The sequence below is a fragment of the Colossoma macropomum genome, unplaced genomic scaffold, assembly GCF_904425465.1.
Source record: "Colossoma macropomum unplaced genomic scaffold, Colossoma_macropomum, whole genome shotgun sequence".
In the NCBI taxonomy this organism is placed as follows: domain Eukaryota; kingdom Metazoa; phylum Chordata; class Actinopteri; order Characiformes; family Serrasalmidae; genus Colossoma; species Colossoma macropomum.
The window spans coordinates 11,596,606-11,621,020 of record NW_023494788.1 but is presented as its reverse complement, the minus strand read 5'-3'; the positions used below and the strand labels follow the sequence as shown (position 1 = coordinate 11,621,020).

General features: G+C 37.7%; 2 protein-coding genes across 2 annotated transcripts; one reads left to right on the top strand and one right to left on the bottom strand.

The window, feature by feature from the left end:
* Positions 1-1,802: 1,802 nt before the first annotated feature.
* On the top strand, positions 1,803-6,221 carry trpt1 (tRNA phosphotransferase 1). Its single transcript, XM_036568466.1, has 7 exons — positions 1,803-2,004; positions 2,102-2,183; positions 2,267-2,436; positions 4,303-4,480; positions 4,778-4,834; positions 4,937-5,047; positions 5,150-6,221. Exons 1-7 carry the CDS (start codon positions 1,942-1,944, stop codon positions 5,170-5,172), a joined length of 684 nt encoding a protein of 227 aa, XP_036424359.1. The 5' UTR covers positions 1,803-1,941; the 3' UTR covers positions 5,173-6,221.
* fermt3b (fermitin family member 3b) lies at positions 6,220-24,158 on the bottom strand. The gene is made up of 15 exons (XM_036568463.1): positions 23,563-24,158; positions 20,660-20,784; positions 19,414-19,647; positions 19,116-19,232; positions 18,785-18,953; positions 17,953-18,055; positions 16,599-16,706; positions 14,831-14,956; positions 13,553-13,599; positions 13,316-13,440; positions 11,633-11,739; positions 10,661-10,876; positions 9,376-9,500; positions 8,886-9,027; positions 6,220-6,974 (listed from the first exon to the last, which is right to left on the bottom strand). Exons 2-15 carry the CDS (start codon positions 20,781-20,783, stop codon positions 6,795-6,797), a joined length of 1,923 nt encoding a protein of 640 aa, XP_036424356.1. The 5' UTR covers position 20,784; positions 23,563-24,158; the 3' UTR covers positions 6,220-6,794.
* Between the last annotated feature and the right edge of the window lie 257 nt (positions 24,159-24,415).

Sequence of the window (24,415 nt, the reverse complement as noted above, 5' to 3'; positions counted from 1 at the left end):
GTGTTTGAGTGAATGAGTGAACTGATGAGTGTGAGTGAGCATGTGAATGAATGAGTGTGATTGGAAGTGAGTGAATGAGTAAAGGTTTGAGTGTACGTGGTTTGAGTCTGACTGTATGAGCGTGAGTGAGCGAGTGAGCAAATACGTATGTGAGTGAACGGGAGAGTGTGTGCCGACAGGTAGAACAGTGGTCACCAACCCTCCTCCTGCAGATCTTCTTTCCTGCAAAGTTTAGTTCCAACCTGCATCTCACATGCTGACTAAAATAAATAGAATAATGTTCACAAAACCTTAAAACATGTCCATTATTATTGTAGTATCATGAATAAGAGTGTGAGAGTGAGTGATATAGTACACATTCCTAACTCTTTCGTTATTATCTCTCCATCGTTAGTCTGTCTGAGTCTGTTAAAAGTGAAAACATATAGCGTTTGTGAACACTCCCTTTGTTTTACCGTCATTCGTTAAATGAGAAGCCGCGAATAAGACGCTGTGAATAAGGAGCCAAATGAATCCAAAGCTGCGAATAAGTAACTAACTAGTTTCCTGTTTGGTTGACACCAGAGAACTTTAGTGAGGAAAATCACCACTCTGTGATCTGTAATATCTTCAGGGTTTTTCAAACACTAGAGGGCGCTCCAAAGCGAGTCCAAAATGAATGGGTTAAGATGGAGTATTTGAGCAAAATCATAGTTTATAAATGCTTATACAGTTTTAAACGAACAGTCATTTGCTGAATACAGAACAGCATAAAACATTTTGACATCGATGTTATATTTTTAAGAGCTTAACTCTAGTTAATAGGGTTTAAAACGGCCCCTCATGTACGTGCATGACGTCATTGAGCAGGAACAGCCAATGAGCTGCTCCACTCGCCAACCAATCAGCACTCAGTAGCAGTATAGCATTCTGCTGCCCAAAACCAGTTTGCTATAGAAAAAAGGAAACATACAGGTAAGTTTTCTTTGCTAATTTAGTGAAATACGTCCTTCTACTTTCTAAAATTAAAGGAAAGTACTGGGCGAGTAATTTGCAGCCCTGTTTTTGATGTAACGGGTGAAATAGAGCCAGAGCCCTGTACATGGCTCCGTTAGGAAGTGGCCAGGCCAGAGCCGATTTATGAGGAGCCTGGCCACTTCCTGTTCCCACCGTTATATCAAAAACTGGACTGCCAAACAGCAGAGGGCGCCCGCGAGTGAGTCCTCAATGAATGGGAGTGAATGGCGCTCAACAGCTAAAAACGAGAAGTTGAAATAGTTTCTAATCACTTTCCCAGAATGTTTCTTTAATTTTAGAAAGTAGAAGGATGTATTTCACTAAAAAAACAAAGAAAACTCACCTATCTGTTTCCCTTTTTCTACAGTAAACGGGTTTTAGGCAGCAGGAGGCGGGCATTACTGCTAGAGCGTGATGATTGATTGGCGAGCGGAGCAGCTCATTGGCTGTTCGCGCTCACTGACGTCATGAACATACATGAGGTGCCGTTTTAAACTTCTATAGCTCGAGTTTAAAAGCTCTTAAAAATATGACAGCGGTGTTAAAATGTATCATGTTGTTCAGTGTTCAGGAAATGATTGCATTGTTTTACATTAAAAAATGTTTAAGCTTTTATAAACTATGATTTTGATCAAATGCTCCATATCAACCCATTCATTTTGGACTCACTCGGGAGCGCCCTCTAGCGTCTGAAAAACCCGGAAGACATTGCAGAGTGGGAATTCTTATTTCTGCAAGTTCTCTGGCCAGGCTTCCCATAAACCAGCTCTGGTTGACACCTATGCCTGCCATCTGCTGGTAAAGAGCTCGAACTACACCTGTGCGTCCATGTTTATATTCCGTGTAGCAACGCGCTAAAGTTGGTCACGTCTCTGGTGAGCAATTTCACGACCTAGTTGAATGAATGTGCCCCGTTTCATTTCCTTGGCAGTAAGTGACGCTTAAATGGACGGTCAACATAGAGGCAGGGGAAAAAGAGGAAGAGGAGGTCGAGGAAACCGAGGCGAGGTGGGCGAACCACGCGCTGCTTCTATGTATAGTTACTTCTCGAATCGTGTTTAGTGTTTGTGGTTCTCTATACTGAGTCTTTATGTCTCTCTTTTAGAGCAGAGATGTGCGCCTGTCAAAGTCACTGTCTTATGCTCTGAGACATGGCGCCTCTAAAATGGGGCTTCACATGAGTTCAGGTGTGCTCCTGATTTCCCATTCTTCTGTTATATGTTTTAGGAAGTCTATTATTGTTGAGTACTTTCTTTCTATGTTGTTGTAGATGGCTTTATATTTGTGGATGAACTTCTCGCTCATCAGCAGTTCAGCTCGTTTTCACTGGAGGATTTAGAGAGAGTGGTGGCCACGAATGACAAGCAGCGCTTCAAACTGCAGAACCACCCAGAGAACGGACGCCTGCAGATCCGGGCCAATCAGGGACATTCTGTACAGGTGCAGGACAACTGTAGTCTTAAACGTTGATTTAGTACTACAGAACTGCCAAAGATACCAGTCTGGGTTACCTGAACCCATGTTTAAACTAGGAGTGTAATGATATACATATCAGTTTTGACACAGTTTTTTATTCTTAGGACAAGATTCAATTAAATTTTCAATATTTTTGTGTTAAAAATGGCTTGATCCTTATAACGTGCTCATCCAACAAACTAGCTAGTATCTGAGGACATCTCTTTCAATATGTTATGAAGACGTGTCTACATACACTACCGCTGAACAGTTCAGAATCACTCTTATATTAATAATTGCTATTCAGTAATAACACATACAGTGTCGAATGAAACTGAAACTATATATAAAAACCTAAACCAATGCTTTACTCATAGTTTAAAGTATCAGGGGACAACATAGAGGACATGATTAAAAATGCTGCATGTTATTAAATAATAAACTATAGTTATCTGTTTATTGCAATTTCTTGGCACAAAAATACTGTGAGTAGCTGTTTAATTAGCTAGATTTGGTTATCAGTTTTCAAATATGAGGTTTTGTGGATGTCAGTGTCTTTATAAGTTTATTCTCAATGGATCATGAAATTACAGCTCTGTTTATCACTGAAAATGTCTTTATTTTTTACAGGTTCCTACAAACTGTTTGAAACCTGTAAGAAATTCGTTTAATTGTAGAATCATTGTGTGCACATATCTCCAAAAATTGGTTTTATTTGAATGAAATCAGTGATTCCAAACCTTTGAAATGTAGTGCATTCTACCCTGAGTTGGTTCAAACTGGGAAATGTTGGAAAATGTTTTCCAGGAAATTGGTGGGGTGATTAGCTTTAGGTACATTTCATTCATTCACACAGTAATTATGTTCTACACAGGACTGGTTTGGCCTGCTTGATGTGGATGAGGCCATATTGGCAGTGCAGTTTTAAAGTCAGTGTGAAATCGTAATGCATTTTCTTTTCATTCCATTCCATGACATCTCTCTGAGTGAAATGTTGAATCAGGGATGGTCTCTGAGATAGCTGAGCATTTTCTCTCGATGATAGGAGTGCGCAGAAGTAGAAGAAAGGTGAAACATGAGATTGATTAATGTTATTTTCCCTGCCTGCTGATGCACAATGCCATAATCAAAAATAAGAGGCTTTAGAGGCATAGATTACAGGAATAAAAGGATTTTCTCTTTTGAATTATATAAGAAGTTGTACTTAACGTAACCAGGAACATGAACTAACATCTTAATGTTGATTTCAGGCTGTATTTACTTTCAGATTTTTGTTTTAACACTGTTTCTTTATATTAATTTTTCAGATTCATCATTGTTTTGTCCTATCCATGTCCTACACTCTTAAAAAAGCTGTTTCTTCAAAGGTTCTTTAGTAAAGAAAATAGTTCTATAAAGAAACATGAACACTCAAAGAACCCCTTGCATGATTAAAGAGTTCTTTGCATTATAAAAAAAAAAATCTTCAGATTGATGGAGAATATGCGGTAGATGGTTCTGTATATAGAACCTTTTTGAAAAGAGTTCCATATAGCACCAAAAAGGGTTCTTCTATTGTTGCAAGCTTGACATCATCACAGTAGTAGAACCCTTTTCAAAAGGGTTGTATATAGAAGCATCTATAGCACATTCTTAAGAACCCCTTCATGATGCAAAGAACCCTTTAATCATGCAGAGAGTTCTTTGAGTGTTCGTTGTTCTTTATATAACCATTTTCTTTACTATAGAACCCTTGAGGAACCATTTTTTAGAGTGTGGCTGTCTGTGGAGGTTTGCAAAAGTTTTTTACTTTTCTTTTTTTTTTTAACTCTGATTCTGTAGTGACCTCATGTCGTGTTGCATGTTGTTCAGGTTGAAGATCTGGAGTTGAGAGCAGTAGAGCTGGAAGCTTCAGACTGTCCTCAGGAGGCAGTTCATGGCTCCTACATGAGGCACTGGGCCTCTATACGCAACAAGGGTCTGAGCAGAATGAACAGAACACACATACACTTGGCACCTGGGCTTCCTGGAGAGAGTCAAGTTATCAGTGGTAGGAGAGACAAAGATGATTAATTGATAAATTGATTCACTTTTGTTTTATTAATTAGATCTAGAGGCTGAGAGAGGGGAAAAGTGGAGTTTGGTGTAATCAATAAAAAAGATGCATGGAAGTTGTTGCAGAGTTGCAGTATGGAATTCTTGTACCTCTATGAACTGACAGTCCCTCCCATTTAATTTTCAAAATAATGGTTGAATTTCTTATATTTTAGTTTCATTTTTGTTTTGTATCAGACTTGTATATCATCATCATCTTTTGTGAAAGAAAATATCCTGTCTATTTTGCCAGGTATGCGTCAGAATTGTGATCTAGCTGTGTACATTGATGTCCCAAAAGCCCTCTCAGGTACAAATTAAAACTCTTTTAAAGCAACAGAAGCATGAGAGTACACTGAATTGCCGCAGCTGTGTGTTAGGATAAATATTTCTGTTTTTCGTTTTTTTTAAGATGGAATTAAATTCTACTGGTCAGAAAACGGAGTGTTATTAACGGCAGGTGATGCAGATGGTCTGTTGGCTCCTCAATATTTCTCTCGTGCACAGAGACTGAAACCATCACGTAAGTTTCTAATACAGTTCAGGCTCTTCCAGTACAATACAGTTCCAGTATAAACTTAGAGACAAGTCAGTCAATCACTTACTGTTTGTCTTTTTTTTACAGCATGTGAACTTGAACTGCAGTAGTCGATAGAAAAGATTTCTTGAAGGCTGAATCAAGACGGGACAACAAAACCATAAACTTTCTCAATAGGTGCCTTTCAGCAGTCAATGAAGTGGGAAGCCTGTGTATCTTTAAAGAGTTAAAAAGCATACTGTACTTAATGTCATGGCAACATGTTCACACCCAGTTACACAAAAGATATCAGAAAGGAGGCAGGCGCTGGCTGTGGTTTGGGCAACGGAAACCTGGATGATGTTGGACTGAGATAAGGAAATTTTCTGTGATAACGGAAGACACTACTGGTCAGTGTAACTCTTGCTGTGCAGGAAGTGATAGCCAGTGGTTTCCTTAACTGTCACTTGAATAAAATACAGCAACAAAGACTACTTCACTAAGGAAAGTGGTAGGAATTATAAAAGCAGTGTTCATGTCAGTTTTCATTATTTATTTGGAATTGCTCACATATTTTATTTTGATTTTAAAAATGGACAAGGGCTTCTAGAACAAGGAGTTTGCCTGGACTATGGCGTCGTATTCAGGTTTACATTAAAGGGAATTCTATCAGTTTTTCCAGAAGTTCTGTATCTATGTGAATTACTCGATTGTAGAGAAACTTATCGAGGCAGAATTGTTCACAGTGGTGGTGACAGGAACCAGACGACTGAAGAGTTTAATGCTTCTAAAAGCTATATCACAGAAAAGTATTACATGAAATAGTTATGAGTATGTTGTGTGATGCCTGAGACATTGTGTTACGATTGTTTTGGGAAAATGGCCTAAAACATATTTGGTAAATCAATTTGTGGTGGTATAGATGGTGGTATTGATGTAAATCAAAATATTGTCCAAAATAAAACCTATCTTTACAGATTTACCACCATTTTACCATTATCAGCATTACATGTAAACTTGTAGGTTCACTGGTCACTTTGGATAGTGAATAAAGTGCCTATATTTGCTTTGTTGACATTTTCGGTAAGTTTATTGGTAAGTTTCTCTAGAACTGAGCCTTTCTCATCAAACCACTCTGAATGACTTTGCATCTCAACCACTGAATTATGCAAAATGTTAAGGTAAACTTCCCCTTTAAGATGGCACAAACCTGTCAGTTGATGACAACCATTTGAATCCACAGATGGTTCTTTGCATGGTTAAGTGGTTCAGGTTCCTCTGTTCTTATAAGAACATTTTAACAATGGCTCTGTGCACCAAAAAGGGTTCTGTTAATGTTAAAGTCTTTGATTCCTTTGTGCTAAGAGTGATACATGAAGAAGTGATACATTAAAGCTGCATATTTTACTCCAAGGAGTGAAACATAAAATAATAAGTGTCACTGATGTCTTATACAAATGTCTGTTTAAAGGGTGCACTGACCAGAACTTTGTGGTAAAACCAAAAAATGACAGTGATGAACAATGTTTAAATCATGACTTGTAGGTCACAGGTCTTGAACAAACATCCCACCTGCACTGCAGCTCATCAACAAGGTTTCCAACCCCTTTCATCGAGCTGTAACAGCTTTTCATGGAAATCAGATAAAGCTCAATTAATAGGATAAAGCTAATGTAGTACTAGTACATTCAAAAATAACAGTAATCCTGCTGGTGGAGTTTCAATGCTCGTGACCCTCTGCTCTACGTGGGTGTCAGAGAGCATCATGTCCCCCGGTGAGCTTGTGGAAGAGCTCCTCATTCAGGGTGTCGCTGGGCTCTCTCAAACGTGTCGACATGAAGATGTAGCCACCAATGTACTCATGTACTATCTTGCAGTCTGCAGTTGTACAGCTGAAGGCAATGTTGATGTTCCCGTCAAACTCAATGGCTACCTGATACAGGAACATCCCAGAAAGAAAGCATTATTAAGCACGGTCAGATCTAGGGTATTATTTAAGATGGTTGAGAAACAACCAGATACCACAGCCAAATGTATCAGTGTAAACATGTCTATATATAGTGCTGTGTAAAAGTCTTAAGCACCTAAGAAAATTGTTTAAATCACATTTTTTTTAATTGTCTCAGAAGTAATTGTGTCTTTGCCACTGAAAACTCTATATAACATTTGAATAAATACAAATAAACACAGCAAAAAGTAACAATACATTTTTTTTGAGTAGTTGATGTAGTGGTTGAGTAGTTGTGAGCTGGTTAGGCCAGCACAGGTTTGGTTGCAGATTTCTTCTTGATGCCTCAGACTTTGCATTTATTTGTTAAATTCCATCACCATAAAGCTGCACTATGTAAGATTTGGGGATGTGGAGGCCCCTCTGGTCGAAATGTGTAATTGCACACAACATGTGGAGGAACATTTTGTAAGGCTGGTTGTGGTTCAGAGCCCTTCCCTAAATGGATAAATCTGTTTGTGAACATGTTTAAAGAGTATTCAAAGAGAACCAAGTCAGAACTTGGTGAAGGACATGTCTCTGGAGGATGTAAGTCAGTGGTGTGGAATCATATCCATTTGTTTAATCAGTTAGCCTCAGTCTTTAACAACTGATCATATCTGCTCTGTTTTATTGGAATGACAACTCACAAGCACACTGGCCTTTTTCGGGTAAGATTGGACAGCCTTGATGTAAGTAAATTTTTGCTATTTATCTTCATCACTGTAATGATGATTTTGCATTTGAGACATAAACATTGAGACATGTGACGTACTCTGAAAAACTCCCACGAAATCTGACCAGATGCCTCTGACTTTTAAATGACTATTTAAGGTTTTACAGCAGTACATGCACACTATATTTTGGTGTTTTTTCCTGACACGGTAATGCAAATTCTTTTCCTTTTTTCAATTTTAACAAATTAAATGTACAAAATGCAGCTTTAACTTAATAAAGTAATGCTTAGCTAAAACTGGTATTGAATGATAACTCTATTCTGGCACCCAGGTGTTGGAACGAACTTCCACTGGCTGTCCAAGCAGCAGAGTCCCTTGCTGTCTTTAAATGCAGACTGACCTCTTTGTAAGGCCCTTAAGTTAACACTAATCTAGCACTTCTTGAAATGTATTGCACATTTGCTTTTAATTCTGTAGTTTGCATCTTCCTTTCTAGGTTTCAGCACTGGCTTTTGTGTCTTAGCTCAAGGGTATATTGGACTCTAACCTATTTGTACTAGCTAGGATATGTTCTCTAAGTGGTCAACAAAGCACTGTTGTAAGTCGCAGATAGGAGCATCTACTGAATGTTGCAAATGTAAATGTAAAATGACTGTACGAGCCCATATAATCACTAAGTATTCTATTACTGTTATTTTGTATTTTTTCTAATATTAGTGTTTTCTGAGTAAATAAAAGCTTGCTGCCCAGATAAGTAGTCTTATGTGTAACTGTCTTGGGTGGCTAAGAATTTTGCACAGTACTGTCATTGTTCAAAACTTGATTACTAATATAATTGATATCTTTACTGTAGTCAGAGCACTTATGCAGTTTTACTTATGTCAAATAGACATTATTTAAATATATTTACATTGATATTTGCTGCTAACTCCTTTAGCTGTACATGCTGTATATATGCATGCTGTATATATACAGAGCATTTGTGTAGTCTATGATGTGTTTATTTTTTACTTGCTTGTGTATTTATTTATTTTATTGGATTTAATTTTATGTTGACACCTGCACCAAGAGAAATTCCTTGTATATCTGGTACTTGGCAAATAAAGATTCTGATTCTGACTGACAACCAAAGCCAATGATAAATTAACTGAATGTTTAATGGGGAAAGTTAATGACTAACCTGTCGTATGTCCCAGTTAACGTTCCACTGCCTCATGTTGTTGTAACGCCACGTCTTCACTACATCTCCCACTCCCAGGTCAATACGGATTAGGCGATTGTTGGCAATACCCAGAACCTCATCTTTACGGCTCCCCTTAAACCTGAAAACAGAGTCATGCTCATTCCTCACTGCAGCTTCAGTGACATTTCCCACTATGAAACATATATCAATCCTCCCGTTAAACTCTGTCGTACATCTACCACAGTGAATGAAAGTTAATGATTGTTGAACAAAACTGACTCCAGTCTCCACTAAAATGGTTCACTTTACCATAAAGACATACTGTGCATTGTCACTGTCCAAAGAAAAATGTGTCTCTCCTAAATGAAATCACACAATGTAAAGGGCAGCTGCAGTGCTCAAATAATGTAGAATAAAAATCTCAAAAAGTGGAGATGCAGTGTGCTAATACTTACATTTAAGGTTGCAATACATGAGAATGCCCTACCTGACCATGAAATAGGAAATGCCAAAGTCAGGAAGCGTTTGCCATATCTGGAGGAACTTTAAGATGGCCGCCGTAAGGGAGAGTTGAGCCACATTCTGATAGGCCTCCAGGATACGTGGAGTCAACTGGAAAGATTGTTAGACAGTTATTTGAGGAGAAGCATTCTAATACTGGATTAGAGAGCTTTTTAAGTTATTTTTTATTATTGTGTACCGAAAATCCTAAACTACTTCTAATGGGCATGTTGACCACTTTATAACCCTAAAGTTATTATTCAGTTACTAATCTTAAGATTTATTATTTAGTAACTACTATAAATTATTCAGTAGCCTAACTATAAAGGGTGTGATGATTCACAAAATGTATAATTTTATTCAATTCGATAAAGTGGTGTTTCGATGCAGTACTTTTTCCAATACAGCAAAAATAAAGGGTGGCTGAAAATGAGCCCTAATGTTAATGTTTCCAATTTTTATTTATTAGTGATTCAACATTATAAAAGTATGGCATTTCAAAGAAAAGCTTTATAGTACCCCAATCTAATGCTTTAGCCACAAGCTAATATGTTAGACCCATGCTAACACACTAGCCACAAGCTAACATACAATTCAATACAATACAATTCCATGTAATATGTAGTATTTTTACATCCTTAGTAATGACTATGTGAGTTATGTAGTTATGAAAGCAAGAAACTGAATTTAAGAGTTGGGATTTTAAGAGTTGTGTTTATGAGGTACCTTGTTTAATTAAAGTGCCCACATCCTGCATTTTTATTACATTTTATATTGTTCCACTTATCACATTTGTCTTGTTTTATGTACCAAAACTAGTCAAAATTAATTTTACAAGACCATATTCCAAACTCTCTTTACCCCATAGAACTAAACAAGCTGTTTTTGTTACAGTGCCTGTCCAGTATAAACTCTGTTCTGATTGGGTGCCTTTATTGTACATCATTTAGAAAGCAGTCCAGGCTGAAGCATTCGTTATAATTTGGACAGGAATGGCCAGAGCGAATAGGTGAATAGGTGAAAATAAGTAATTCTATGAATGAATTCAAAACAGACTGTTTCTCAGCTTAGTTTTGATATATGGACTGTATGGACCAGGGAATGAACGTAATGAAATTTTAAAATTGTTTACAAACCACTTCAAGCTCTTTTGTTTAAAAATGTTTTTTCATTATATAAGCCCTTTAAACAATAATACAAAAAACAATAATCAGAAGACCAGAAGAAGATACATCCTCTGTTATTGTGGTCTTGATGCAGCTGCACAGTACCTGCTTGACCTTGTATTTTTTGTTGTAGCGAGGTGAGACGAGGCTCTGCGTATTGATGCTCTCGTCAGTCTGTGGAGTGGAGGCAGATGAGTTGGAGCGCTGCATGGACAAAAACATCTGGATGTTCTTGACCTCAGTCCGGTAGGAGCTGTCCAGCAGGGTCAGGCCTTTAGAGGCCAGCTTACAGGCAGCCATCCATTCAGAATACTGCTTCTCCTGCAGAGAGGCAGTGAAGGAGGTTAACGGACAGGAAGTTGAAAGACTATACATCAATTTTTATAGAACATGTGCTGCTCTACATTTATCTTTATAGGTTTCAGCTTTATGCCACCCAATATGGCTTGTCAGTTCCTACCAGATAGAGCAGAAAAAATAAGCAGCATATTTTTTCTCTTTATCTGTCAAAATGTTGACTTAGTATCCCAAAATAATGACTTATTTTCTCAAGATATTGATTTAGAAATAATGACTTGTATTATCAAGATTTTCTTTTATTAATGATAAAACTCAGACATAGTATGCTGAAATATTGAGTTAATTAAATATCAAGAAAGTAAGTAACTATTTTGGGATATTAAGTCATTATTTTGACATAGCAATTAGAAAATTAGTAATAATTATTTTGAGAAACAAAGTCAAAATGTTGACATACTGCTGCTGGAAACAGTGAGTTTACATGGTTGCTATCATAAGAAAAACAAATAACTCAAAAACTTACTTTTTTACACCACATTGAGTCAACATATCACAATGAATGGACCAGTAGAATTTTTTGAAAAGCAAACTTTTTCGGGTTTTTAGTTACATTGTCAACTGAATCAGAAACTGTGCTTCATGCTATTGTCTGCTAAATAAAATGTGATTCCATAAACTACCACAATATGAAATGTCTATTCTGAGATATACTTTCTGTGTACTTTGTTTATACTAATACGCCCTGGTGGCTTAGCTGTAGTCTGTATAGTTACTTACATTCTCACATCGCAGGTAAACTTCATTCATGCCCTCTGGCACTGGGATCAGGAGTCTGATACAGAATTTTTGTCCTGCTATATTCACATCAGGAGTCACCTCACCACCTGCAGACGCACAGGCCAACAACATCAGAGAACATACAGACTTTGGAGTCAAAGCAATAGATTCTGACTGGTTGCAGAGGTCTCGGTCTATTATTTGGTAAAGTACATCCACTTGTGAAACATATTCCATGGAGTGACAAATCATGCTTCTCTATCCGACAGTCTGATGGACGAGCCTGACTGCATTGTGCCAAGTGTAAAGTTTGGTGGAGGAGGGATAATGGCATGGGGTTGTTTTTCAGGGGTTGGCCTAGACCCCTTAGTTCCAGTGAAGGAAATCTTAATGCTTCAGCAGACCAAGACATTTTGGGCAACTGTATGCTTCCAACTTTGTGGGAACAGTTTGGGGAAGGCCCTTTTCTGTTCCAGTATGACTGTGTCCCAGTGCCCAAAGCAAGGTCCGTAAAGGCATGGCTGGGTGAGTTTGGTGTGGAAGAACTTGACTGGGCCACACAGAGCCTTGACGTCAACCCCATCAAACACCTTTGGGATGCACTAGAACAGAGATTCCGAGCCAGGCTCTCTTGTCCAACATCAGTGTCTGACCTCACAAACGCTCTTCTGAATGAGGGCAAACATTCCCACAGACACACTTCAAAATCTTTTAGAAAGCTTCCCAGAAGAGTGGAAGCTGGTATAGCTGCAAAATCCAGACCAACTCCATATTAATGCCTATGGATTTAGAATGGGATGTCATAAAAGCTCCTGTAGGTGTCCCAAATACTTTTGTCTATATAATGTAGTGCAGCACCTTGAATATATTGTCTTCAATTGACCTGTCATAACTTGATAATGTTTAAAACTTGTTGTTTATTTGCCGGTTTAAATGAAAAAAAAACTCGGCACTGTATGTTCTAGGAGTACATGTGATTTTGTGCCACTTAAAACTTATAACATGAATGTAGCTTAAGATGCATTTTTTTAACTTTAATCAAATGCTCATTTTATATTGAAGTATATGAAAAAGGAAGGTTTATGCCTTGTTTGTGATCGAATCTGTCCAACATTAGTGCTCTACTTGTGGTGACCCTCAAAACCATTCTGTGATGAGTGAGTCAAAGTCATTTCTCATGTGTAAGCCTATTTTTGCAGAGACTTAAAAGAGCCTGACACTAGTAGATGCTGGTGCTTGCATTTAGCAGTGACAAATTAGTGATAAATTGTTTTATCTGATTCCCTCATAAAACATAAAATAAAGCTGTGGTTTAACCAAAAGCCGCTACTACATTTCTGAACCAGCTCACTTTAGTTTTGCAAGTACCAGTGCTACTGCTAACATAGGTTAGTTCAGGTGTTTGAATCTCCTGTAGATCAAGACAGGCGTTTAAATAAACTGCTGCATTCAACTCTGTCTTTCTGCTTTGGTTACAGCCGCAGTGACCACAGCTGTGAAAGTATTTTAACACCTTGCATAAGTCAAAGTCCACTTAAACTGGGAGTCCACTTAAACTGGGACATTTCTTTGTTTTTTAACACTTCAAAAAACACTTTAGCACAGTGCTTTCTAGATTAACGGTTTACATCACACTGACGTTTGGTATTAAATATATGTGTGTCAGCGAGTGTGTTTTTCTACCTTTCAGGTTCATTTGCTGGATGGGCTCTCCATAACTGTCCTCTTTGCTTTTGTAATAGAAGATAGACGTGTCCTGAAATTTGAACCAGTACTGTTTATAATCCCTCAGAGTTAGTCTTCTGGGCCTAAATGGTACAACAGAGAAATAAAAATAGAGACAGCATAAGTTTTTTTTTAAACTTTGTTTTAGTTCTCACCTCTCAGGAAAAGTAGGGGTTGATGCGGAACGGGGCTTACCGAAAGAGTTTCAAGTAGTCATTCAGTTCCGGAGCGGTCATGTTTTCCTGGAAAATCAACAAAAAAGCTGATGAAATGATCTGACAACTCCAAATACATTTCATCATTTTCTCAGTACTGCAGTTACACTAGCTGCTACTCAGTAATGTGTCAATAATGACCAGCCGCCCATTCCAGTTCTTGTTTTTAACATCCCCTCGCCAACTTGTTCTCTTCGTCATTTGTCCTCGGGCTAATCTTAAGGGCCACTCTACTTTAACTATTAGCTCAAGTGAGGGGCGTTAGATGAGGAAGTGAACACAACAGTCAACTTTGGCAGCAGAACTTGCCCAGATATCATTGCAACATGAAGCATTAACCTTTTCTGACCTGAAAAAAATGGTGGACAAAGCTGTTTACAAGCCATAGACAATAAAACACTTGCAAAAATATTTGCTAAACAATAACATTTGATTTGCTATGTGCACACTGGGATTTATGTAACAAACTACTCCAGCTGTTATATATGTATATATCTATTATATACACCAAGATTCTACACCAAAACCTAAGACAGACAAAGCAAGTATTCTGAAAATGTTTGTTATGTTCGAACTTTTCAAAAAAGTTTTGCTTTTATGACGTTTGTGTTGCTAGGCCAGCTCACTGAGGCTAACCCAGCCGAGGGATACCGCACTCTGATCAAAAAATCCACTCCTTGCACTCCCCCACTCTTGTATCACAATTGGCTATTGGGTAACATTGGGTGACATAACTTTCCAATGGTGAGTCGGTAAGTGTTGGTAAGGGCAAGTACTGGAACTCAGCCCAGAACTAACTAGCTGGATGTGACAGATACATTAAATTGCGAATTGTATATACATGCGTTTTCCTGTCTGTTGGTCAGCAGTGGTCCTATCCATTGATAGAAGGGGTAAAAACAGTGGTCACCCACCATGGTCCTGGAGATCTACCTTCCTGCAGAGTTTGCTTCTAACCACAATCTGTCAAACCTGTTCCAGCTAATTAACTTCTTCTCGACCGAGTCCTTGATTGGTGGATCAGCTGCATTAGCATACATGTAATTCTACAGGAAAGTAGATCTCCAGGAGGGGTGTTGATGACCACTGGAATAGAGGGTAGCTGACGTACTGTGTAGCAACATATACAAAGCAGCAAATATACAAAGTACAAAGCACTAATATGGTAAGTCTTTCTCATAAAATTGACAATAAGCATAAGAACAATGAAGCTTAGTGTATCATCAGCCAGTCAGGTAGCATTATATATGACCCTCACCAGCACATCTGTGCTGTTATTCTCTCCCACCATCTTGACCTCCAGAGACTTCAGGGCAGACTCCAGGTCCTCCATGCCCTGGCAGGAGCCCACTTCCTGCGACAGAGACAGCTTGCCTATGTGATACTGAGAGAGGAAGAGAGAGGAGGAGAAGGATTACTCTTCTTATTTTTCTTCTTCTGATTTTGGTTTGAGACTATAAACAGGACTGTGCAAAACTTTTTCGGGCCATATACAAAAAAATATATAACATATGAGTAAATGACATAAATTCATTAAAAATAACAACATTTTTGTTGTTTTTTAGTAAAATGTGTTAATATCTTGGTCAGAAGAATACAGTTAGAAGAACTCAGGTTTGGTTCCTGAGTCTTGCTGCATTCCAACCAACTATGGCATAACAACTATGTACCTATCTGCCATGAATGTGTTTTTAAAAATGTTTTAGGCCAAAATCCTATGTGAAAACTGTCTGATAGATGTCTGAACAGTGTTACAGTCATCAACGACTATAGTTATAACTATTCTCTGTAAAAGCTTTCTGTGAGGTAGCCATTAGAGGCATTAAATGCTTCAGATGTCTGGTTCCTATTACCACCACTGTGAATCTGACTCAGAGAGATTCTCTAGAAAGAATATTTCACATCAAACCACTCTGAATGACTGTGTTTACATCTAAATGGTTTAAGTATGCAGTAATTTTGAAAAATTGGTGGAATGCCCCTTTAAAACAAAAGGGGACAAAAGAAAGTACTATGAATTTCTGGAAATATTTCAAAGATTCTACAAGATTCTACAAGATATAATTTATCATGAAAAACTTCATGTTCAATTAGAAAGGAATGTTACAAATAAGCAAACAAACATTGCATAGATAACTGCATTACTGTACAGATAAATAGATTTACATGTCGTTTTCTTAGATGCCTAAAATGTTTGCACAGAACTGTTTGCAAAGGTGGAACTTGTGGCTTTTAGGATGACTGCTACACTGAAAAATGGAACACAGTAGAGGTTGATTTTCAAACGTTTGTAAGATTTTGAATTGATAAAAATATTGCTATTATTCATCTGAAGTGCTATTTTGATCAAAGAATTTATTTGACTTGAATAAAACCAATTAAACTGCCTGTTACTACATTTTAGTTTGTAGTGCAAAAAAATGAACTGTGCATAAAAGTGGCTTATAAATGCCTCACAACTGAAATAGATCTTGAACTTTCTCACAAAGGGAAGAAAAAGGAACAGAAAGAAGAATCACTAAAAAGTATCAGTATTACACACTGTTTCACTTTGGGAATGCAGTTTTAGCAACACTGTGGGTGTTTTGCTTAAATGACATACTATAGTACATCAGTAAAGCTATGTATAGTTACAATATTACTAATGTCCTGAGCAGGAAATTTTTAAAAAAAGTGATGCACTGAATTTGCTTGTACCAAATGTATAAATACATAAAATACTCAACGCCCCTTTTGTCTTTCAGTTTGCTTAATTTTAGCAATAACTGCGTAATTGTGATAGATGTTTTTTGTACAAATTCTAATCAAGCAAATTCAATGCATTAACTTTTTTTAGCGTACAAACATTAGCTTGGGTTTACCCACAGAAAGTATGATATATGTTACGTGTTTCTGCTCTGAAGTGGGTGCAGTCTCTTTGTGGTTTCAAGGTCTTTTTCTGCAGCAACAGACTTGGCCTGTGTTTCCTGATGAGGACTGTAATGAAGAGCAGGTGGGAAGCTTTCTGTGGTTCAGTTATAATATACCTGCAGGGCTCCGAACAGCATCATCTCCTCTTCAGTGCAGTCGTTGTCCTCCAGCAGGATAGCCCAGCGTGCCTGCTCATATAGCTGGGTCAAACGCACTGCATCGTACTGAGGGGGAAGCCAGGAAGAGACCAAGATTTACTATTATGATTCACAGCTCCCACAAAACACAGCTCCAGAGTGGTGCAGTCCCCCCCAAAAAAAAGTGATTTAAATCAGCCCATCACACACAGCACAAGGTCTACATATAGACAGCGTGTGTTTTATATATATATATATATATATATATATATATATATATATATATATATATATATATATCGTTGTTGTCGGATCAAAACCTCTCCAAAATGACAACTACAGGAGAAGGAAAAAACATACTCTACTTTTAATGTACGTCAGTGGAACCAGACTTCTTTCCAAGTAATTTTGGGTCATTTTTGTTGGTCCACTCATCATCATTCATCATCATTCATCAGTTTACACACAATGTAAAGGACAACGAGTACTTTCAAATTATGTCAAAAAGTGAAAAACGGCAAAAATGGAGATACAAGGTTTTGTTCCGACAGCAGCGATACACATATATATAGGTAGATATATCTGTAGATACATATATATATATACACAGCAGTCTGTGATTATAGCACTACATTTATTGTACACTTTACATATATAAAATGTACAATAAATGTAGTGCCTAAATCACAGACTGCCGTCCATCTGTTCCTCTGCATACTTTGTTAGCTCCTTTTTTGAGCCTGTTATTCAAAGACTGTCACTGCAGTGACACTAACGTGGTGGTGACATGTTAGTGTGTGTTGTGCTGGTACAAGCAGACCTCAGTGTTACTGCTGGACTGAGAATAGTCCACCAACCAAAAATATCCAGCCCACAACACCCTGACGGCAGCATCTTTTGACCACTGATGAAGGACTAGAGGATGACCAACACAAACTGTATAGCAACAGATGAGCTATCGTCTCTGACTTTATATCTACAAGTTAGACCAACAAGGTGTCAGTGTCTAACAGAGTGGACAGTGAGTGGACACAGTGTGTATACCAGTGCAAAACTCACTAACACACTACCAACACCACGTGAAGGGCACCTATATGGTAAGTGGAACTAATAAAATGGACAAAGAGTGTAGAAACAAGGAGGTGTAGCGGCCGGCGTCTGAATTTGTAGGTTTTTATAAAATGTACCATTTCACATCAGACCACTCTGAATGACTTTGTTTATATATCAATGATTGAATTATGCAGAAATAATGAACTGGTGGAAGTGGCTAGTGCAAGAGGAGGACACACACACTTCACAGAGAGGTCCTCACAAACACAGATTTACACACCTTAGGCTCCACATCATGGAAGGTGTAGTATTTGAAGCGAAGCCACAGCTTGTCGTTTTCCTGTATTCCCTGCTGCATAAGAGAGCGTGATGAATCCAGCCACCTGTTACAAGAGACAGTTGAAAAATCAAACAGGATTGTTGTTGTTAAACTTTATTATAACTTAGACATATAACTTAGATTATTAATGATATTTTCCATTAACCCTCCCAAATTAATCAAACTGCATTGTCGACATGAATGCAAGCTGAAGCAGAGGGCAATTGCACAAGTAAAAACACACCTTGCACACAATGACTGGTGCCAAAAAAGAGTCTGTCTGCATGCAGCAGCACTTAGTGAAGCAGGTAGTCAAACAGCTAACTTTTATTTGTATCAACATTATGTGATTATTATCAGTCTACACTGCAAAGAATCCAGACATTTGAACACCCCTGGTATAATAAAATGTTTTGTTGATTTTCTAAGTGAAAATAAGTTAACACGTTCTCTACAGGGAACAAACGTAAATATTTTTCTAATACTATTAATGCACAATTTCTATTTATATGCTGAGTTTAACACATTGGAAAAACCATACAAAATAAAATGTGCCATAACTTTTGCACACATCACATTGTTTTCTTTAAACTTAACAAATAAAACAGTGATTGTGCATTAAAATGTGCCAACTTTTGAATACTACTGTATGTAATTCCTGTAAATAATTTTGTTTGTTTGTGTTTTAAAATTGCCATTCAAAGCATTAGACATCATGATATACGGTAACTCGGTGTACTTTGTTTACCTAGATTTATGTATGAAGCCTGCAACTATTATTTTTTAGCTATACCTGGTGTGGATGTGTGTTTTGTCCACTTTGCTGGCTGGTCGGTACAGTTTAGCAATGCTCTCAGGAGAAGGAGAAGGCTGGGAGACAGATAGCATCCTATAGACGGCCTCAGTTTTAGGGGAGTCTGCAAAATGAGCTGGCATGCCGTCGTACAGAGCTGGAACGGACACTGGAGCCAAAGAAAAGTTTGGGTTTAGTTAATTTCTTTATTTCTTCCTCCTTTCTTTCCTTCCTTCCTTCCTTCCTTTCTTTTTAACCCGTACGATCGGTTTATTTTGGGGACAACATACAGGGACTGCATGTTTCAGCAGTGTTATAACAGAAGCAATACCTGAGGTCAGTGGCACATTTGTGAGGTCATACTCGTCCTCTGCAGAATTTTTGTCTTTCTTTTTCTTTTTCTCCTCTACGGGCCGCAGGAGAGACAGTTCCTCAGGATGACGGATGTCTGACAGAACATAGATTAAGAAACAAGGAGACAGATGAGAAGAGAGAATAATATATTTAATGCAGATGTATAAGTTAGAATGTATAAATTAATTTTGTATGTAAAACAACAACAATTTTTAACAAGACAAGTGATTCCAAACTTTTGAACAGTAGCGTAAGTGTCGTTGACACACACTCACTCAGGACCCTGCAGATGCCCTGTACGGTGCGGAACACGGGGCTGGAGAAGCAGGCGCGGAGCCTCAGGATGACCCCATTAGGAAGGCCCAGACGCAGGGGCTTGTGCTGGGTGGAGAAGATGAGGCGAGCATCTGCGTGGACCCCACATTTATCCAGCGTCCAGGAGGTCCGCAAAAGCCACTGCTGCTTCTGCTCCCACCAAAGAGCATGATCTGACCAGTCCTGCTGCATCCCTGAACACAAGCCCTTCCTCATTAAACAGATCAATTAGTATTTATAGTCTCATTTCATTTTGAAGGTTCCCTATAGCTTACCTACAAATGCTCAGATTGTTAACATATAATCTATTGAACCCTTTAACCTTGAACTATGTTAGTGAAATTCCACTGTTTTTTAATTTCTGCAAATTTAATTGTAAAGATGTAAAAGTTATTCAGAGTGGTTTGATGAGTAATGCTTCTTTCTAGAGAAACTTGTCAAATTTGTTCGCAGTGTTTATGAATATACTGCCTGATGCCTGAGATATTGTTTTATGGTAGTTTTGAGGTTTAGATCCACTCATGGTGGAGGGGAACATGCAGGGTGTCATAAGGCAAAATATAAAAAAAGGTACCAAAAGAAAACATATTTTGAGATTTGTTATTTGTTATTTGTTATTTTACATTTATCAGCTTTACATCTAAAAACTCACCTATAAGTGTAGGTTCCCTGGTAGTTTTTGATAGTAAATAAAATGGATATATTTGCAGTGTAGACATTGTGGCCCTTGCTTCCTACCACCACCAGAAATGCAGGTCAGTAAGTTTCTCCACAATTGACCATTTCACATTACAACACTATGAATGGCTTTGTTTACATCTCAACAGTTGAATTATACAGCAATTTTGAAAAATCGCCTGAAGTCCCCATTAAGGGTTAAAGGGTAAGTTTATGGGTTGAAGTTAGGGTTAGAGTGTTTGTTAGGTTTGGTGTAAAATATGAAGGTGAATTTAATACATACAGTCAAACATCAGTTAAAGACAAGAAGCTGGGCACTTACAAAGCAGCAGTGGGCTGTCAAACTAACCTGTTATTAGTTTTGATTACTACATGTGAAGGAAAACAACTTGACGACTTTCAATTTTTAGATATCTTAAACATGTTCAGATGTCACCTATGACAATGACACTGAAGTAAGCAATTTCACAAAGTGTAGTATTATTTTAACATAGTTTGTTTGGACCTGCAGGCTGGGATATAACTCACCTGTCTTCTCCACAACCTTTAAAATGACTCCACCTATGTGGAGGTCAGAGGTGACGCTGATTTTGATGGGTGGGGCATCAGGTCCCAAGTCCTCCACTGTGACTGACAGATCCCACGCTGCCATCCTGTTTAAACAAGGAAAAGGAGAGGAACTCTGAGAAACAGCAGAGGAAACCAGAAACGACTACAAAATGTAGCAACGTCTCACGATTGCTAATCCATAGAAATCTGTGTGAAAAGCATTTGGTAGAGTTTGGATGAGTTAAATAGAGAGTTTAAACAGAAATGGTTGCTGAGAATCCATAGGATGTTCAGTGATCAGTGCGTTCTGTCTCAAGCTATTGGCATGGAAATATTAAAGTGGTAGTTTAGTGAAAACTCATATTTATGTCATTTTCCCCCATGAACAAGTCTATATGTACAGACAGAATTCAGGTCTTTGTATGACTGTTACTACTGTTTTCATGTTGCTATTTCATTTACTTTTTGACTACTTTATTAATAACAGTGTTTTATACAGTGTAGGAAACCACATAAACAAGTCTATTTGAGCTTCCTTATTAACACGGCATGGTTTCATAGAGTGTGTGATGATTTAGGCATGATGATACTTCAGGGATATTAGTTTCTGTTATTTGTGAGCTACATTAGCCTTGTAGCTCCAGTGCAAAACTAGGTTTATGTGGTTAGGTAAACTGAAATGACAGACTGCATTTGGGGTAAGATGAAAACTGTGTAAAGTTGTTTTTTAGCCAGGCTAAGGCGTGCTCTTGGCCTCTGTTTGCTCAACTTGCTATTAGTGGTATAAGCGGTCAGTTAGGGCCCTAAGCCACAAGGGGCCCCCTGAGTATTTACAGTACAGTGCAGAAGTCAAACACCAGCCTTCATTAATTAAATTTCTACAGAGCCCCGCTGATGACTTCCTGTAAAAATAAAAATAATGCCACGACTTAGAAAGGCACGGGAATGAGATCCTAATGTGTGGCCACGACTTAGTACGATGGGAATGGGAATGGGAATGAGATAATTAAGTTGTGGCCACAGCTTCATAAGGCATGATCTCGTTCTCACGCCTTACTGAGTCGTGGCCACGATTTAATTATCTCATTAATCTCGTGTTAATAAGGTGTGACCACGCATTATTTTTATTTATATAGGATGTCACCAGCAGGGCTCCGTAAATTAAACTTTTAAACTATATGGTGTAGGCCTAGTTGTTTATATAATTGACTTCATTCATTCCATTGGGCTCTGAAAATTCTTTGAAAAGGACGCCAAGAATGGACTTCTCTGCTGCCATAGCTCAACTCTTACATAACACAACAGAGAGTATTTCCATTTAAATAAACGTTTTGCAGAAAATGCAACCAACTTCTAAGACTGAACTTTGGAGATGTGTCAAAATATCCCTGCAGATTTCTTTGAAAAACTGAAAGCAAGTGTCCTGAAAAAAATAGAAGCTCTAATAAAGGCAAAGAGTGACACAGTAAATACAAAAACGCTGTGCAATTTTATGTTAAATATGTTTTCTGCTTTTTCCTGACACTGAAAAATGAATAATTTAATGGCTGTTTTGACTCGACATTACATAAATTAAGGGTGGACTCTTGTACAGTACTGCAGTTTTTCTTCTTTGTCTTCTTCTTTTTAATTTCCCAGTCATGATATTGGCAGAAAAAAACTACTATAAAGTCATCACTGATTATCACTGACAAACAAGCATTGTGATTTATTTTATTTGTAATTATTTATTTTGTTTATATTACATATTTATGTGATTTATATACACAGTGTAGATTTCATAGTCATTTTGTTCACCTTGTATGTACAAAATTATTGATTTTATTGTGTTTATTGTTGCATGTATTAGACTTTTTCCTGATCAACATGAAGAATTCATCCTGTTTCATTCTTACGTTAAAGTTAAACGTTGGTCAGGCCTTCAAATGTTCAGAAACGGCCCTGTTGCTCAACATATGCTTGTTTTTTTTAAAAAAATGATGAGAGGTTTGTCTATCACATGCTAACCATGAGTGTGCTAATACTGACACAGACACACCATCACCACCCTCGTCCTCCCTGCGCGTATGACAGCGCTATTCTGAGGCTTGTCATATTCACAGTGACAAACGCTTCCCATTTTTGCCCAATCACACACAACCATGTTTCCTCTTTCTGTTTAACATCAACAGCTCCTCTAAACCTTACACACATGAGTGTATGTGTGTACCTGCAAGTATATGCTTGTGTGACCCATTAACTGTATTTTTCCGTTATCTACATGACATGTCACAGTCATACTATATAGAACATTAAGTATCTATTTCAGAAATAATACACTTACTGTAATAAAGCATGCTTGGACATTTATATCCAGAGAGGACACTGGCTTTTGTATATGTTGCATTTACATGTCCACAGTTTCTAGCACTAAAAGAATGGAAGAAGCAGGCCTACTTTTTTAACTACAGCATTCTCTCCTGCCATTGTTGAAACCATGTTTTACACATAATCTACAGCTTTATGGATTAGTTTGATCAAAAAAGACTTCTTTAATTAAAGAGAAAAATAAAATAGCCACTTTTACTTTGAATGGAAAACTAATGACTTGAGCATATTTATGATTAACATATCAATGCTGTTATTCCTTATATCTGAACACGTTACAAATTGAATATGTTTATATTTGTAAGTATTCATATTTTGTTATTATTACTAATTTTTCGTGATATTTTATTACTCAAACATAATTCACAACAAAAGCTTAATAATTCCAGTTGTTTATTCTTGATAAAGATATCAAATAAATATGACAGTGCATCTCAGTATATCACAGTAAATCATTCATGGGTTATCCTTCAGTCAGAAAAATAAAAATATGAACACAGAAAACACATAATTACCTTTCCTGTGTTTGAATGTGTGCACTACCAGATGGTGTCCTCGCCGTCTCTGAGTGTCATCAACTTCACCCTACTCCCTCTCCCTCTGACTCGCTTCAACCCAAGGTGTGGTTTTGCTGCATGTAGGCGCAATTGTGTGAAAAAAGGGTGTTTCTTATTTCTCAGCTTCCGCATAACGGAACAGTGTGTGACCACAGTTTCGCTGGGTGTGTGCTCATATGAGGGGGTATCAGCCATAAAAAGAACTGTATACCTCAGGCAAACAAGGTTTTTCCCATACTTGAGTATGAAATAGGAAATAATTTCATAGGAAACTGGCCTTGATTTCAAAATAGGGAATAATTCCACCAGATATTGCCCACGTCTGATTTTAAAAAAGGAAATAAATTCATTTATAAATTGCCTACATCTGAAATAATTTCATAGGAAACTGGCCATATCTGATTTTTAAATAGAAAATAATTTCATAGGCCACACTTTAATGTATTATGAGTGTAGTCAGTTTATTATCATTGCAAAAATGATACTGACATGCCAGTTCTGTCATCCACTTTAAAATAACCTGTTGCAACCTTTTGCAACCAATGGCCACCTTAAAGGAGCACTCTGAACAAAGAAATGTTACCATTACTACATCTACACTGGTGCCTTAATAGTCTCTAGAGTGAGATTTTCCAGTTTAAAGACTAGAAAAACCTCCATCTGATGATGTACCTTGAAGGTAGGAAGAACTCTCAAGAAACTACAACTGGTTTTTATGCTATGCAGAAGGGAGCCAGATAGCTAATGTTACAGCTATGAAGCCAAATATCACGTTTATATGACAATTGGCTGCTACATCAGTGGCTATGCT